Source organism: Equus asinus, chromosome 11, assembly GCF_041296235.1.
Source record: "Equus asinus isolate D_3611 breed Donkey chromosome 11, EquAss-T2T_v2, whole genome shotgun sequence".
Taxonomy (NCBI): domain Eukaryota; kingdom Metazoa; phylum Chordata; class Mammalia; order Perissodactyla; family Equidae; genus Equus; species Equus asinus.
The window spans coordinates 14,562,738-14,577,978 of record NC_091800.1 but is presented as its reverse complement, the minus strand read 5'-3'; the positions used below and the strand labels follow the sequence as shown (position 1 = coordinate 14,577,978).

Below are 15,241 nucleotides of genomic sequence, written 5' to 3'. Positions count from 1 at the left end.
TTTCCCACCTTGCTTCGTGGAAGTGGGAAAACCCATGAGCCCTTGGGGGGCGAGAAAAGTGGAGACTGAGGGTTGAAGCACCAGTTTTGAGCAACCCGATGCCCTTCAGGCATTTAACAATAGCAGACATGCTAATTCACTATAAGCCAGGGCTCCCAGAGCAGCTCAGCTCTTTTTTGGGGTGAGGCAGGTCCAGAGTGCGGAAAGCCTCAGGAGGGCCTGGAGTGTGACCTGCCAACCTTGCAGGAATCTCCATTCTCACAGGGCCCTGCTCCACCACACTCATTCCTTTTAGGGGCGTTTTCTCCTTGGTGCCTATTGCTCCGTTGATTGTCAAGCAGAGGAGGAATCTCAGCCCTAGGGATGAAAAAGCCATGAGAAGTCTTGAAGTCTGAAGAAAAGCCACTCAGGAATGATTCCCACTAGAACCATAGCTTGTGCACGTAATAACTAACCAGGTAGTAAGTGCCAGGCATCGTATGAGAAGCGTACATAACGAGTGCTGCAAGGATTCCAAAGAATGAAAAGTAAATAAGACCCTGAAATCAAAATACATGCTTATAATTTTATTTTGTTTCATGAGCATAGTCCCTATAAACCTCTCCCTCAAAGGGGCACTGGATATGGTTGCTGATCTGGGATCCATAAAACTGTCCATTGACAGAACTTTCTCAAAACCCCCATTAAAGTGTAAACACTGGAGGGCAGAGAATTTTGTCTGGTCTACTCACTAATGACTTCTAGCGAGTATAAGTACGCCTGATATATAGTGGCTATTTAATCACTGCTTGTCGAACAGTCACACAACACTTAACTATGCGGACGCATTCTGAGAAGTACGTCATTAGGGGAGTTTGTCGTTGTGAGAACATCATAGAGTGCACTTACCAACCTAGATGGTATAGCCTACTACACGCCTACACTCTATGGGACTAATCTTATGGGACCACTGCCGTATATGTTGTCCGTCATCAACCACAACTTCATTATGAAGCACAACTGTAATTGAATAGAATAATAACGCTACCATGTTATACCTCACAGGTTACAAAGTGCAGTCACATATATTTTCTCGTTTAGTCTCCGCAATGGGCTTGTGAGGTGGGGTATTATTCTTATTTTCATTTTATGGTAGAGGAAGTCAGTGTTCAGCTACTGCCTAAGGTCGCTAAACCAGTCATTTCCAATTTACTAGTTTGGATGCAATTGCTGCTCATCCAGCCCTGGTCCCATGCCTTCTCATCACTGCCAAGGTGCTAGCCCTAGGAAGAAAATGTCTGGAGCAAAGGTGGCCTCACTCACACAGCCCTGTGACTTGTTTCAGGTGGGTCTTTTTCGAAAATCGGGTGTGAAATCTCGAATCCAGGCCTTACGCCAAATGAACGAGAACTTCCCTGAGAACGTCAGCTATGAGGACCAATCCGCTTATGACGTGGCAGATATGGTGAAACAGTTCTTCCGGGACCTCCCTGAGCCTCTTTTCACCAACAAGCTCAGCGAGACCTTCCTCCACATCTATCAGTGTAAGTGGAAATAATGCAGATCCGTGTTCTCATATGTACCTGTCCACTTAAAAAACAATTCTGTAACTTGAGTTTTAATTATACAAGTAATACATGAATCCATAAAGACGTATATAAAAGTTATCATTCTACGCTCTTCTCCAGAAGTAAACTTTGTTCAGGGTTTGATATGGAAATCTCCAGGCCATAGTTTATGCATTTGAAAATACCTTTTTGACATCAAAAATTTCCATCTCAATAGGATTTTGTATAAGATCTAAAACTTTCAATGTACTTTTAATACATTTAAAATGAAAAGGGGACACAGTAGAATTTATTTTGTTTATGGATATTTTGAAAAAGTAAGCATTTCCTTGGGATATGTGAAATTCAAGCCAAATGCATTAAAATGACCAGAAATAAAAGGCAAATGTATTTTAATACCATGTATTTTAATTGGTGAAAAGTAGGCAAACCAAATCAAGGCTTAAGCTTTATTCAACTAATTTATATTTTCACTTGGAATTTTTTAAATTATTTGAAATTGATAATTCTTGTCAAAGCCCCTATAATTAAAATAATCATTGAAAATAACAATTATTGATTAAAAAGCAAATCCTGCTAAAGGTAGTTGCAAGGGGGGATGTTAGAAATGAACACGTGACTCTTTTCTAGATCCAATAATATTATGATTATAAAGTATCTTGATGGTCCCAGTCCCAATTCTTTAGACATAAAAACTTTTGGCCTGTGGACTTTGAGTTTTCAGCAAAATATGCCTGAAATGGGCCTCAATAAGGAATTGATCCAATTTGAAGAAGACCCCTGCTATAAAGAATTCTGTACAAAATGTGTTTAAGGAGTCTACAATGTTGCAAATTCAAAAAGGGTGATAATAAGTACGACTTATAAAAACAAGATAACGTGGTGACCCACTAACTAAATATTATTCTGTCAAAGTGAATAGGTTAAGTTAAATTAATGATACATGTCGCTAAAGCCCAAACACAGGGAGTCTATGACGTTGTTGCCGTAAGAGGTTGAGCTGTGTTTTTCGGTTAAGCCTCCCTGATGGTTTAGAGATATCACATGTAAGTCTTTAAATTTAATCAGCTCTCGGGTTAAGGTTGACACTAGTCTAAGGTGAAAGTCAGATTATTTCCAAGAGATAAATGCCTTTGGCCCTTTCTGAGACTTACCAGCACGAAACCAGATCAAAGCAGGGTTTATTTTAGCTGAGCACACATTTCCTGAGTGCCGCGTATGTGCAGGCCCCGAGCTGAACGCTGCAGAGCGTGTGGACGGGTGAGACTCACTCTCTGCTCTTACAACTGAGGGAGACAAGACATGTACATGAATAACTGCTATACAGCAAGATTGGAGAAATCCCGTAATAAGGTTACAAAGAAAACCCACGGAGGTGGAGATGAGGAATAAGAACTCAGTGGAGAACTGACAACTGAAGGTTGAGCTATATGAGGAACTCATGTTGAGTGAAGCAAATGGCATGAGCATGTGTCAGGAGATTACAGGGTGTTCGTCTGGCTCGCATGAATGTCAACTGTGCAACGCAGTACCAAATGACATTGAAAAATTAGACTGGGTCCGTACCAAGGAAGAGCATTGACTGTTAGGGCAAAGAGTTTATACTTGACTCATTAGCCACTGGGGAACACTTGGGTGTTGTTGAGGGGGTTATCAGTTACAGTGCTCTCAGCTGTAAAGACAGAACCAAAATTCCAACAAACAGTTGTTTAAACAATAAAGATATACGCACCTGACAAGAAATCTGAAATTAAATAATTCTGAGCTGATTAATTCCACAGCTCAGCCTCTCTTGATTATCCCCTTAAGGTCTCGACATGATTGCCACAACTTATAATTATCATGTCTTCCCGAAATCACATTCAAAGACAAGAAGAGGGCAGAAGGGCTTCCCCTTGGGCATATGTCTCTTTTTATCAGGGAGATAAATTTACAGAAGCTCCTAGTATTTGTCTTGATAACTATAGGCTGAAATGGTTTACACGTTCTCCCCCAAATCACTGGAAAGAGGAATGGGATTACCAATTTTGGTTTAGGCCAACATAGTTATCCCCTGGGTCTGAGATCTTCCCTGAGTACATTGCAGCCCACACCTGCACAGACCATGTGTTTTCTTAGAGTGGAAGAGGAGAGAGCAGGTATTGAGTGGGCAGCCAAACTTGTGTCTGCCACAGGGTGAATGTCCATCAGAACTGGTTTTTTGACCCATGAATCTAGAAGTGATCAACAAGAAACATTGGACTGGACAAGAATGGAGGGTTAGGGAGCTAGCACATCAACTGAGGCTCTGGATTACCTGCAGTGACTTCCAGCAGTGACACTGGAAATATGATGTCCCATGGATAGAGTCTAGACTCAAAGTTTCCAAACTCATACTGGGCAAGAGAGGACCAGTTCTTTCTCCCGTTCTCCAGAGCAGTTCTATTTTTAGCTGATTACTTCCTGGACTTGTATCAAATGATTACTTAGAGTGTCGGATGGATAATGAAAATATTTGAAACCCACTGGTCTACAGAAGGGAGAAGGATGGTGGCATCAAAGACAACCCTAAAGTTTTAAGGCTTCATGACTGGGACAATAAAGAAAGGAAGAGGGATGGAGGAGCTAGTTTGGGGGCAGGGAGGAGAGAGGTGTTCAGAATTGACTGGATGTTGAGTTTGAGGTGCTGAGAGCCATCCACATGGTTGCAAATTATCAGCACTTAGAAATGCAGATCTAGAATAGTCTCCTCAGAGCCAAGAAAGAGGCAGGAACCACAGGAGTTTCATGTGTAACAGAAAGGTCAAGGAGGATAGGATCAAAAATGGATGCTAAATTTAGGGATTAATAGTTGGCCTTTGCAAACATTCTTAGAAGAAAATAATGGACAGAAGATATTTCCTGGGGATAAAGGAACAAGTGAATAGAACGGAAGTTAAGACGCCGTGTCGCCATGCCTAATGACTCTTCAAAAATTTTGGCATGGAAGCCAAGGCTGGCAAATCTAAAGTTAGGCAATGTATACACTAGACATCTTACCTAAAGCAACACATTGAAAAGCAGTTAATGGCTCAAGCTGGATTTATAACATTTCAATGACAGGCTTGAAGTCATTAGTGGTATCTGCTTCTGCTTCAGCACTAGCAAGAAAAAAGAGAAAGGTTTTGCTATAATTTGCACAAAATGGCTCTTCTCTACTAAACCCAGGTCTGTCTTGTGCCAATAGACAGTGGACATGGGAGGGATGGGCATGGGTTTCAGAACACTGAATGCATAGTTAGGCTTTTCCAGAAATTTGGATTTGCGGGCCAGGAGCATGCCCAGCCCTGGGATGTTGGATGATGGAGGCAGGCAGGAGAGCCACAACTGTCCCGGCTATCCAAGACCTGGGCAGAAGGTCCCACAGCAGCCCCTCTAAAGTACTGCCTTGTTGTTAAGAATGTGGGTTCTGGAGTTAGACTGCCGGGGTTCCAGTCTCAGCTCTGCCTCTCATCTGTGGGGAGGCTGGAGTAATTACTTACTTCTTTGGGCCGTTCGCAGTTGTCATCTTTGTTGTCAATGCTGATGCTGTCTCTGAGTGTGCTCCCATCAGGAAGCCGGAGCTTACTCACGCCCCACACTGGGCTGTTTCTGTGGCTGTTCCACTAATGACCTGGCACCCACTTTTCCACAGATGTCCCCAAAGAGCAGCGGCTGCAGGCGGTGCAGGCGGCCATCCTGCTGCTGGCGGATGAGAGCAGGGAAGTCCTGCAGACGCTGCTGTGCTTCCTGCACGACGTGGTCAACCTGGTGGAAGAGAACCAGATGACGCCCATGAACCTGGCGGTGTGTCTGGCCCCCTCCCTCTTTCATCTCAACTTAGTGAAGAAAGAAAGCTCCCCCAGGTGGGTTTTTCTCAGCAACAGTGGTGATCCTAAACCAGGTATTGCCCACAATTCACTGAAACAATTTCTCACACTGTGTTTCAACTTGAGGATTTGTTACCATTTAATTTATAATCAGAAAATGTTTTGAAGCGACTTAGTTCTTAGGTCTCAGATTCACAGAATTATCAAAGTAGCATTGAACAATGTCTGTTGTGATCCAGAAAGCCTGAGTTTTTTTTTGTTTTGTGTGTGTGAGTGGGAAGGAGGAAAAAAGTACACAAAGTAGTATTTTACAATCTTTTGTTTTGAAAGGCTAGAGTTAAGGGTCACGTACGGCAGCTTGCAGTGAAGTGGTTCCAAACTTTGGAAAAATAGATTAACGTCTCCCCCAACAGTTGTTCCTCCCCTCGTATTTTGCCAAGGTTCTTCATTAGGAACTGTCAGACTCTTAGCCTGACTCAGAATATTTACGATGTGTGCTCACCGTTTTTATTTGGAAATGAGAAGCCCTGGGATGTGGGTAGGAAGAGATAACCAAGGGGATGAGCTCTGTGCTGTGAAAGGCTCTGGAGTTTGGGGTCTGTTCAGGACTCTCCCCTTCAATTACAGAGTCATACAGAAGAAATACGCCACCGGGAAGCCAGATCAAAAGGACCTCAATGAGAATCTGGCAGCTGCTCAGGGGCTGGCCCATATGATCATGGAATGCGACAGACTCTTTGAGGTGAGCAAAGACTTGAAGCGAACTTCCTTATAGCTCTTGGAACGAGATAAGACACTCGGAATGGTTGCTGCATTTATGGATTATATCTGTTTGTTCCTGAATTTACAGTGACAATACACTCTACAGCTCTGGTCTTTGCCGCCAAGAAGTGTGAGGAGCTAGCTCTCTAGCCCAGGCTCTGACAGTTAAAGCCACTCCGGCCCACCCTGATGGTGGTTTTCAGGAAAACAGTTACCTCACCTTCAGGTGCCAAGTTCAAAGCCAGCCAGCCAATTATGTTATATTTGATTTTACCTCAGGACTTGATTAGGTTCAGCATGTGTGTGTGTGTGTGTGATATTAGCAATCCCTGACAGTTTATGAATATAGCCATAGATATGTCAAAGAAGTAAGCGGACTAGACTTCTGGCATACTTTTTCTGGTAAAATTGGCATTGTAAATGGGAAAAGTGTGCTTAACAGGTAAAGCTATTTCTAAATCATACTGATATTTCCCTTAAGTGTGTGTGCTTTAAGTTTCCTGAGCCCACATTTTGCCAAGCCAAATAAAAATATGTTAAAAGGAAAATGGAAAGAATGAAAGGGAAGTCATTGCAATGTTTTGAATAATAAATATAGCTTCAGAAACATTCTTGTATTTCCTGACTTTAGGGAGCTCCCCCAGCCCCCAGCCTTGCTACTGATCTTAGAAAAACATCTCTTGTGCCTCGGCACTCGGCCCATCGCCCATCCCGTGGTTTTTGGTGAAATGACTGCTAGCTCTCACTGTTAGTCTCAGCGTGTCTCTAGCTCACTGTGTTGGTCTTTCATGCGTCCGTCGGTTCAGGTCCCGCATGAGTTGGTAGCCCAGTCTCATAACTCGTATGTGGAAGCTGAGATCCATGCTCCAACTCTGGAAGACCTGGGGACCCAGCTGGAAGAGAGCGGGGCGACCTTCCACACTTACCTGGAGCATCTCGTCCAGGGCCTCCAGAAGGAAGCCAAGGAGAAGTTCAAAGGCTGGGTCACGTGTTCCAGCACAGACAATACAGATCTTGCTTTCAAAAAGGTAATCCCAGGGGTTGGAAAAAATTACTCCCAAAGAGCCATGTCTAATAACCAGGGATTTATTTTGCTTTAAAAATGGCCACTGTGTCCATGGGGCTTGGCACACACATGAACAAGTTAAAGACCCTCTCCAGAGATTACTGGCAACCCTGCTGCACATAAACAGAGTGCAGACTGTGGAGCCAGACTGCTAGATCCCAATCCTGTCTCTGTCCCTTAGCTGTGTGATGTTGGACAGGTCACATGCCTCTCTGTGTCTCTGTTTTCTCATTTGCATAATAGACGTAATAATAGTACCACTGTCAGAGGAGGGCTCTGTAAAAATCAAATGAGTTAGAATGGTGCGTGACACAATAAGCACTGGGTGTGTTGGTGACTATTATTTTTATTATCATTCTTCTTCTTTTTTTTTTTTTGGTGAGGAAGGTTGGCTCTGAGTTAACATCTGTTGCCAGTCTTCCTCATTTTCCTTGCGGAAGAGTGGCCCTGAGTCAACATCTGTGCCCACCTCCCTCCATTTTGTGTGTGGGATGCTGCCAAAGCAGGGCTTGATGAGTGACGCTGGTCCACACCCGGGATCAGGACTGGTGAACCCGGACCACTGAAGCGGAGAACGCTGAACATTATTATCATTATTTTAAGCTTAAGTGTTAACATTTTAAAATTTTAAACCTGAGGTACGCAGAATCACACTTTCAGTCACGCACTCAGTGATTTTGTTGGACACTCAGGGAAGTATTGTAGGTTCTTCTTGGAACCGGTTGACCTCTTCAGCCTTTGATGGTGTCTTTCCCAAGGTGGGAGACGGGAATCCGCTGAAGCTGTGGAAGGCTGCCGTGGAGGTGGAAGCGCCCCCCTCGGTGGTTTTGAATCGTGTGCTGAGAGAGCGCCACCTGTGGGATGAGGATTTTGTGCAGTGGAAGGTTGTGGAAACCCTGGACAAGCAAACAGAAATCTATCAGTACGTGTTGAACAGCATGGCCCCCCACCCTTCCAGAGACTTCGTGGTTCTCAGGTAAGCCTGACTTCTGGGGTTTAAGATATTCTGTTCCAAAAGCAGATTAAGAGCTGCAGATTTAAGTGTTTCACGGAGTTCTACCACCTAAATTCAGCCTCCGCTGGGAACACTAAGCCGGCCCTCACTTCCCTCAGTGAAAACTGACTTTGCTGTATTTATGCCCGACTTCCTGCTTCTTTCACCCAGTTTATAGCTCCGCCGGGCTCTCTTATGGCCCCTTTCATTATGGAGCGTATGGTTTATTAGGCCATAAATATTGTTCATTTCCTCAGAACAGAGTCCCAAGAATAGCTGCTGTTTGTCCAGTTGCGCTTTCTGCCAAATTATGCAAATTGAATGTAACTGGCTTTTCTCCTGATTTTGCCTTTCTCCCCTCTGGGAAAGCAAGTCTTCAGTTTGTATAACTCTTAAGACTGGTGTGTGTGTGACTTCCAAATTCATCTGTATAACTTCAGATGTTCATAACTCATGATCGTGCACAGAAACCTTGGCACAGCCCTGAAGGTCCAGCTATGCTGAGACACTTGGATGTCCAGTAAGATTTCAGGGCCTGACAAGGCTTGCGAGTCTCATGTCTACTGTTGAAATATTGCTTCTGGTAGATTTATGGGTTGAGTTCTGGACCCGTGCTCTCTGGCTTTGGAATGGCATTCTGAACCAATAATAGGAAGTTTGCACAGGAGAGCTATGCACATGGGCTGGTGAGTCATTATTGGATCAGAAAGAACAGGGATTGAGGCTGTTAACAGACCCAAATAAAATATAATTAAATCAATATATCCTTTTTTATTGATAAGTGATGGCCAACATTGTCTCTTCTCATAGATTAGCAGTGTAAAAGGAATCCCTAGTGAAATTCCCAAATGTATATTTAAAACAGTTTCTTTATGAAACTAATCTTGGTGGCAAACTAAAGGTTACTTTTCACATGGGCTATTTATGCCCTTGGAATTCGTCCTTGGGACCTTGAATTTTAAATATATGTGTCTATCTTAGCAACCTCGGGATCCTGGGGGAGAAGGTGGGCGGTTATAAGAGTGGCTTATTACCACAGTTATTGGGACATTAGTCATCTCATGGAAGTTAGGCTTCACCCCTTCATTCTTGCAAGTGGCCAATTGAATAGTTCTTCTAGGATGGCAGCCATGGGGCTGGAGCCATGCCATAGCCTGCCTTGTCCCTCCCCTTAGAGGAGGCTCAGGGCCGGAGTCCGTGCGTGGAACCTTCTCCTTCCATCCATCCAGCAATCCCACCAGCCTGCTATGTCTTAGTATATGATTCCACCACTCCCTTGTTCCAGGCAGCGTTGGAGGTTGCAGGGACCCTGCAGTACACACAGCAGACTGCTCTCTCGGGGTTTAGATTGTATTAGGGAGAGAGAGTCCATAAATGATAAGTAAGGGGCATAGAGTTTCTTACCTAGGCGGATAAGTAAGATAGGGGGATTGGAAGGGGTGGAGTTTTAAATCTAGTGGCCAGAGCAGACTCTCACTGCATTGATATTCGATCCAAGACTTGAAGGAGAAGGTGGGTGAACCATGAGGCCCCGAGAGAGAACTCGGCACGCGAGAGAACTAACGGTGAGCCAGACATGGATCCCACAACAAGAATTCCTTATGGTTATGATCCAAGAACAGAGAAAGTGGCAAGTGTGATGAGGAAGTCACAGGGCTGAGAGACCCCCCTGTCCTCAGAGCATCTCCACATCCAGGCTGGCACAGACAGCGCCGGTCTCCTTTGGGGATTACCATGTTTACTTCTCGCTTAATCCCCTTGTCTAGGAGCTTCCAGTGACAATCCTGAAGCTTTTTCCATTTTATCCCCACACCTCTGTACAACTTTCAGTCTTTATTGTTAATCATATCATTGTGTGTGAAAAGAGAATGTTCACACCTTGGAGAAGCTGCTGAGTATTTGTTTAGGGCTTGCTTCTTCCCAAGTTCTTGTCAGGCATGTGGAATAGTCCCTCTTTCTGGTGTGGTAGGGCAGGACAAAGCTATAGATGAGATGACTAAGCAGGGGAATCCGATTTGTGATGTAAATAACTGGGATGTAATAACAAACCCTTATCCTATGGTAGAATTGGTCGTTACACAGATGCTCTTATGGTTCCTGACTCCCATCTATAGCCTTTATCCAAGTGGTAGCCCCCTCTATGCTTGAATGCTCCGGGAACAGGGAATTCACTACCTCCTCACACAGCCCATTCCATTTTTGGAGTGTGCACATTGTGAGACAGCTTTTCTCAGTGCTGAACTGAAAGGTGTCTTCATATCTCTCCCTTCTGGAGTCAAATCAGCTATATTTATTTGTTCTCCCACTCAAGAGCCACTCCAGTATTTGAAGACAGTCCATATGTGTCTAGTTTACTTCAAGCTAAGCATCACCAGTTCATTAAGACTTGAGTTGAGCATCACCTCCTCCAGGAATTCTTGCCCTATCTGCCTCCACTTCCCTTCCCCCTGAGCCCAGAGCACTCCGTGCCTAACTGTATCATGGCACGCACCATGGTTTTTAGAGTTCTCTTTATATATCTGCTTCTCCTCCTGGGCTGTGTATCGTTGTGTGTGGTGGCTTCTCAGAGCCTGATACATCCATGTGTTGAATAGGTATTTGCTAAATGACTTGAATGAGCGAGTACTCATTCCAAAACTCTAAGACCAGCCCTTCAATAATGGGCAAGAGCCTCTGCAGCCTCAGTTTGGGGTTCCAAGGCAGATGTGGAAGCTGCAAGGCCATTTCTGGCCTCTGGGTCTGAGGGCTGAGACTTGAACTCAGTTGCTTTGAACTGCCCTGTACAAACTGCGCACACACTTATGGAAACCATTAAATTAATCCAAGTAACTAGGCTAGGAATTTGAGCAGGAAAATGTAAGTGTAAACCTCAGCGCTGTGTTCACGGTTTTCTTTCTCTCTTAGCCATAATTCTGATGTGCCGGTTGTTTTGCTACAGGACCTGGAAAACTGATTTGCCCAAAGGAATGTGTACCCTGGTGTCCCTGTCTGTGGAGCATGAGGAAGCCCAGCTCATGGGTGGCGTGCGGGCCATGGTGATGGATTCTCAGTATTTAATAGAACCTTGTGGTTCCGGCAAGTCAAGACTGACCCACATCTGCAGGATAGACCTGAAGTAAGTGTGAACCCCAAGGAGAGTGGGCACCATCTTGGAATCTCAGCTTTAGTGGCACATTGCCGGGACCCTGTTTGTCATCCTGATTTCTTATTTCACTATACTTTTTTCCTCATTGCCATTAACGTGCTTTCATAGATGATTGCTTATGCCACCCTCTCTCTGCTTTCCTCTTCCTCACCTTTCCTAAAATTCTGGCATTCTCCTGCAGCCCTTGGCTCTCCTTCATTTTCAGTTTTGTCCCCACTTATATTTCTGTGCTTCTCATCCAGAGCAGCCATAAGCTCTAGAGCCTGGCACACAGTATGTGCTCAGTAAGTGCAAGTCCCCTTCTCTTGTGTTTCTTTTGGGTGTCCTTTTTTGATGCTTCCTCCACTTGCCCTCCTTTGAGAAGAAACTAATTCAAATCTAACCCCTCCAAAGCATTCATGATGCCAAACTGAGTTCTTGGTCTGGGTAGATGCGCACTGAGCTTTCTCAGTAATTTCTAGAGTTAAGTCAGAATCTTTTCCGAGGAGATGGTATCATTTTAAAGCACCCAATGAATACTGAAAAGATAGACTGAATGCTTGGCCGGAAAGGCATTTTCAAGGCAGCTGATGACAGAATGAGGCTCTCAGATCCGGGAGGCAGCAGCCCTGAGTTGCACCAAGTGTACTTACAGTCAGGGCACAAGGACAGCCCTGGCTACTGTGACAAATTGTTGTGATTTCAAAAAAGATGTTCCCACTTCCTTTCTGATTTTTGTCCCCACAGAGGTCACTCCCCAGAATGGTACAATAAAGGCTTTGGACATCTGTGTGCGGCAGAAGTTGCCAGGATTAGAAACTCTTTTCAGCCCCTCATTGCTGAAGGTCCGGAAACTAAAATCTGAGTTTTCCCCAGTGTGACATCAAACTCAGGGAAGAGGAAGCAAAAGCAAATGCCTGTGGGAGAGAATGTGCTCGTGAGAAAGCAGGAGAGAGAGAGAGAAACTGATTGACATGGTTAACTTTTAAAAATGGAAACACTGGGAAGTCAGAATGTTGAAGATGCAAGGATTTCTGAGAACTTTCCTAGCCTTCCTGGAGATGGCTATAGCCCTACTAATATAATATTTTTAAAAATCAGAACATTTATCTATATTACTTAAAATTAAATGGATTATTCCTTATGCATTGCCTAATTTGCTATTTAAAGGCTTCTAAGAAGCGTATTCTTAACTGTAAATAAATGTATATATAGCATATGTTCATATGTGTGTATATCTCTATCTTTACTGTATATATGTAAAAATCAGTTTTATATATAATGGCGTATTTTGAAAAGGAACACGTCTGACTCAGTGAGTCCCTTCCTTACGTGGTTCTTTCCAGGTTGCTCTGGGCCCCATCTCCCCACTGTCCAGTAAGCTGAGCAGAATCTGCTGCTAACACCCAGGTGTGAAAATGTGTGGTCTGTCCATCTGCCCTGAGGTTTAACCAAAGGTTAGCTAACCAAAGGAAAACAACATTAAAAGGTTCTTATGTGTTGTCTGTTTGTGTTCTTCGAAAACTGAAGTGGAGTGTTGGATAAAGTGAGGAAAAGAATACTTACTCCTCTTTAAAGCAAAGAAATGGGTGAAAGTTGTTACCAAATTTAAGGCTGGGTGACCAGTTGCCACTGGGCCTGGCCAGATGCAGTTTCAGTGAAATGTCAGATACCCACGGACCACTGGAGTCAGCATGAGAGACTGAACCAGAACCTAGATGTCCCTGCTGATCAGAGCTGAATGTAATCGCCCGTGCTCGTTCACAGCCAAAGGGAGCCTCTGCGGTTTATGAAGTTTTCATAGATACATTTCATAATGTTCTTAAGTATCATTCTGTTTGACCAGTGGCCTTTTTTGGTCACAGTTAATTGGCGTTTTCCTACCAACATATCGCACTGAATTTAACTCTGGACACCAGACAAAGGGAGATGATGGTCATTCAAGAGCCCCAGACCGTTACAGCTTCAGGGAATTCTTATTTTGCTACATGTGATGCTCTTAAGAGATAATGTATTAAAGTTTTGCAATCTGAAAGACAGGGTTTTAAGCTAACATTAGACCAAAACTATGTTCTTCAATTAGTTTTAGAAAATATAAACAGGTTTGTTAATTCCACATTTCTTCATTAGCTGGTCAAGCTACCTATGCGTTTGGCCCAACCTTATTTATTACTGTATAGACTAAGCAAATTGACTCTCCTTAGCCAATTGCTAGTGGATTTGTTTATTATAATTCAACAACTGTAGAGAGAAAGATAATTTATTGTGTTTGGTTTCAGAGAGAGAGATTTTCTTTGGTAATCTGTGAGAGAGTGGTATCATAATTTAGCAAGTGGGGTTGGAGGAAAAAAAGAAAAATTTAAATGAGTGTTTTCCTTTTCTTTTTTTGTATTGTATGCATTCATATAATGTTTTCTCTTATCAGCAATGTGCAATTCTTTTTTTGAGAGGAATAAAAATGCTATATATGAGTTCTGTATAGTGCAAGGAGAATCATACTATTTGAATTATGACCTAGGAATTTTTCATTTTTCTGGCCTACCTAAGAAGGTGGAGCAAAGCCATAATTTTCCATTTGGGCAGTGCTCTGTGAGCGAAAAAATTCACTTCTGCCATACGTCTTAAATTTAACCATATATGCTGGGTTACTTTAATATGCATAGACATATGCATAGTGAAGTTGAATCTAGTTTCACACTGGTCCTACTCCAGAGATGGGAGCCTGTGTGTTTGGAGAATTAGACAGGCACACAAGGATGGATGGTATTGTATCACCAAATTTAATGTGCACATGAATCGCCTGGAGATCTTGTTCAAATGCAGACCCTGATTCAGGCAGGCTGGGTGGGCCTGAGAGTCTGCATTTGTAACAGGCCCCAGGGATGCCCATGCTGCTGGCGGGAAGATCCCACTCTGAGAAGCCAGGGTCTACAGCAGAGTTAAAACAGAATAAAAACGAATAGGATTGTATTTCTGACTCCTCTTCTCTTCAAATTACCTGACTCTTTTATTTTTATGCACATGCTAATCACATCGCTGCTGCATAACAACACAGTGCATCTAAAAAAAAGAAAAAAGAGGAAAAAGATGCATCAAGCTTATTTGTCAAATACTGCAGTATTTTATTCATTGTTATCTTGCCAATGGAAATAAAATATGATATTGCATTTAAATATTATATTTATACCTCATGTATATTTTTACCTCAATTGTTGATATCAATCATCAATTGTAAATAAATAATTGCCAAAGCAAATAAATTTATATACATTAAATATTTCCTATTTTCTATAAAATATATGTTGCTTTTCATGCTTCATCCTATAAGTGGAAAACCTGGTTCATGAGGAAAATTTCTCTCTAAGATAGGTTGCCATGTTCTGGACTCCTCCATACTGTAGTCAATGTCACTCCCAAATATAAGGATGCTATTATCAACAGACATTTGTTAAGTCTGGGTACCTTAACCTATGTCTAAGGCATTAAAGTGATGGGTAGGGATTTTTGTTTTTCTTCAGATTTTGCTTAAATCTGGAAGTTATAAAAACACTTTTATAGTATTTTTATAGAAGATTCAGTGAACTCTATGAATGAAATTTCATTTTCATTAACTAGACAAGAAATTGAGACTTGAGGAAGTGACTTCTGGCTGCACCACTGGACCATGAAGAGTAGCGACATCTGACTCTGAGCCTCTTGCCTGCATTGTACTTGTTCTGTGCTTGACTTCTCAAAGATAAAGGGAGCTCCTAGTTAGGCAGGCAGGAGCTTCCAGACTTTCTCAGCAATAGGCTTCAAAAGCCACGGCAGCCCAAAAGACCATATGCCCCCGTAAAAGTGATCCAAATGGTGCTCTCTGCTCATCTCCCTCATGCTTTCTCTCAATACTGGCAAGTTTTGCTTTCATAGGCAAAGGAGGAA

At 43.1% G+C, this 15,241-nt stretch overlaps 1 protein-coding gene across 18 annotated transcripts in view; it reads left to right on the top strand.

Annotated features, from left to right (window-relative positions):
• STARD13 (StAR related lipid transfer domain containing 13) overlaps positions 1 to 14,599 on the top strand; it is a 489,330-nt gene extending 474,731 nt beyond the window's left edge. For all 18 annotated transcript variants that reach the window (XM_070520504.1, XM_070520503.1, XM_070520506.1 and 15 more), the window contains 7 exons: positions 1,325 to 1,523; positions 5,200 to 5,410; positions 6,002 to 6,116; positions 6,943 to 7,164; positions 7,961 to 8,178; positions 11,135 to 11,311; positions 12,068 to 14,599. In XM_070520504.1, the coding sequence (XP_070376605.1) occupies positions 1,325 to 1,523; positions 5,200 to 5,410; positions 6,002 to 6,116; positions 6,943 to 7,164; positions 7,961 to 8,178; positions 11,135 to 11,311; positions 12,068 to 12,185 (1,260 nt within the window). In that variant the 3' untranslated portion in view covers positions 12,186 to 14,599. The remainder of the gene's footprint in view (positions 1 to 1,324; positions 1,524 to 5,199; positions 5,411 to 6,001; positions 6,117 to 6,942; positions 7,165 to 7,960; positions 8,179 to 11,134; positions 11,312 to 12,067) is intronic.
• Positions 14,600 to 15,241: the final 642 nt, after the last annotated feature.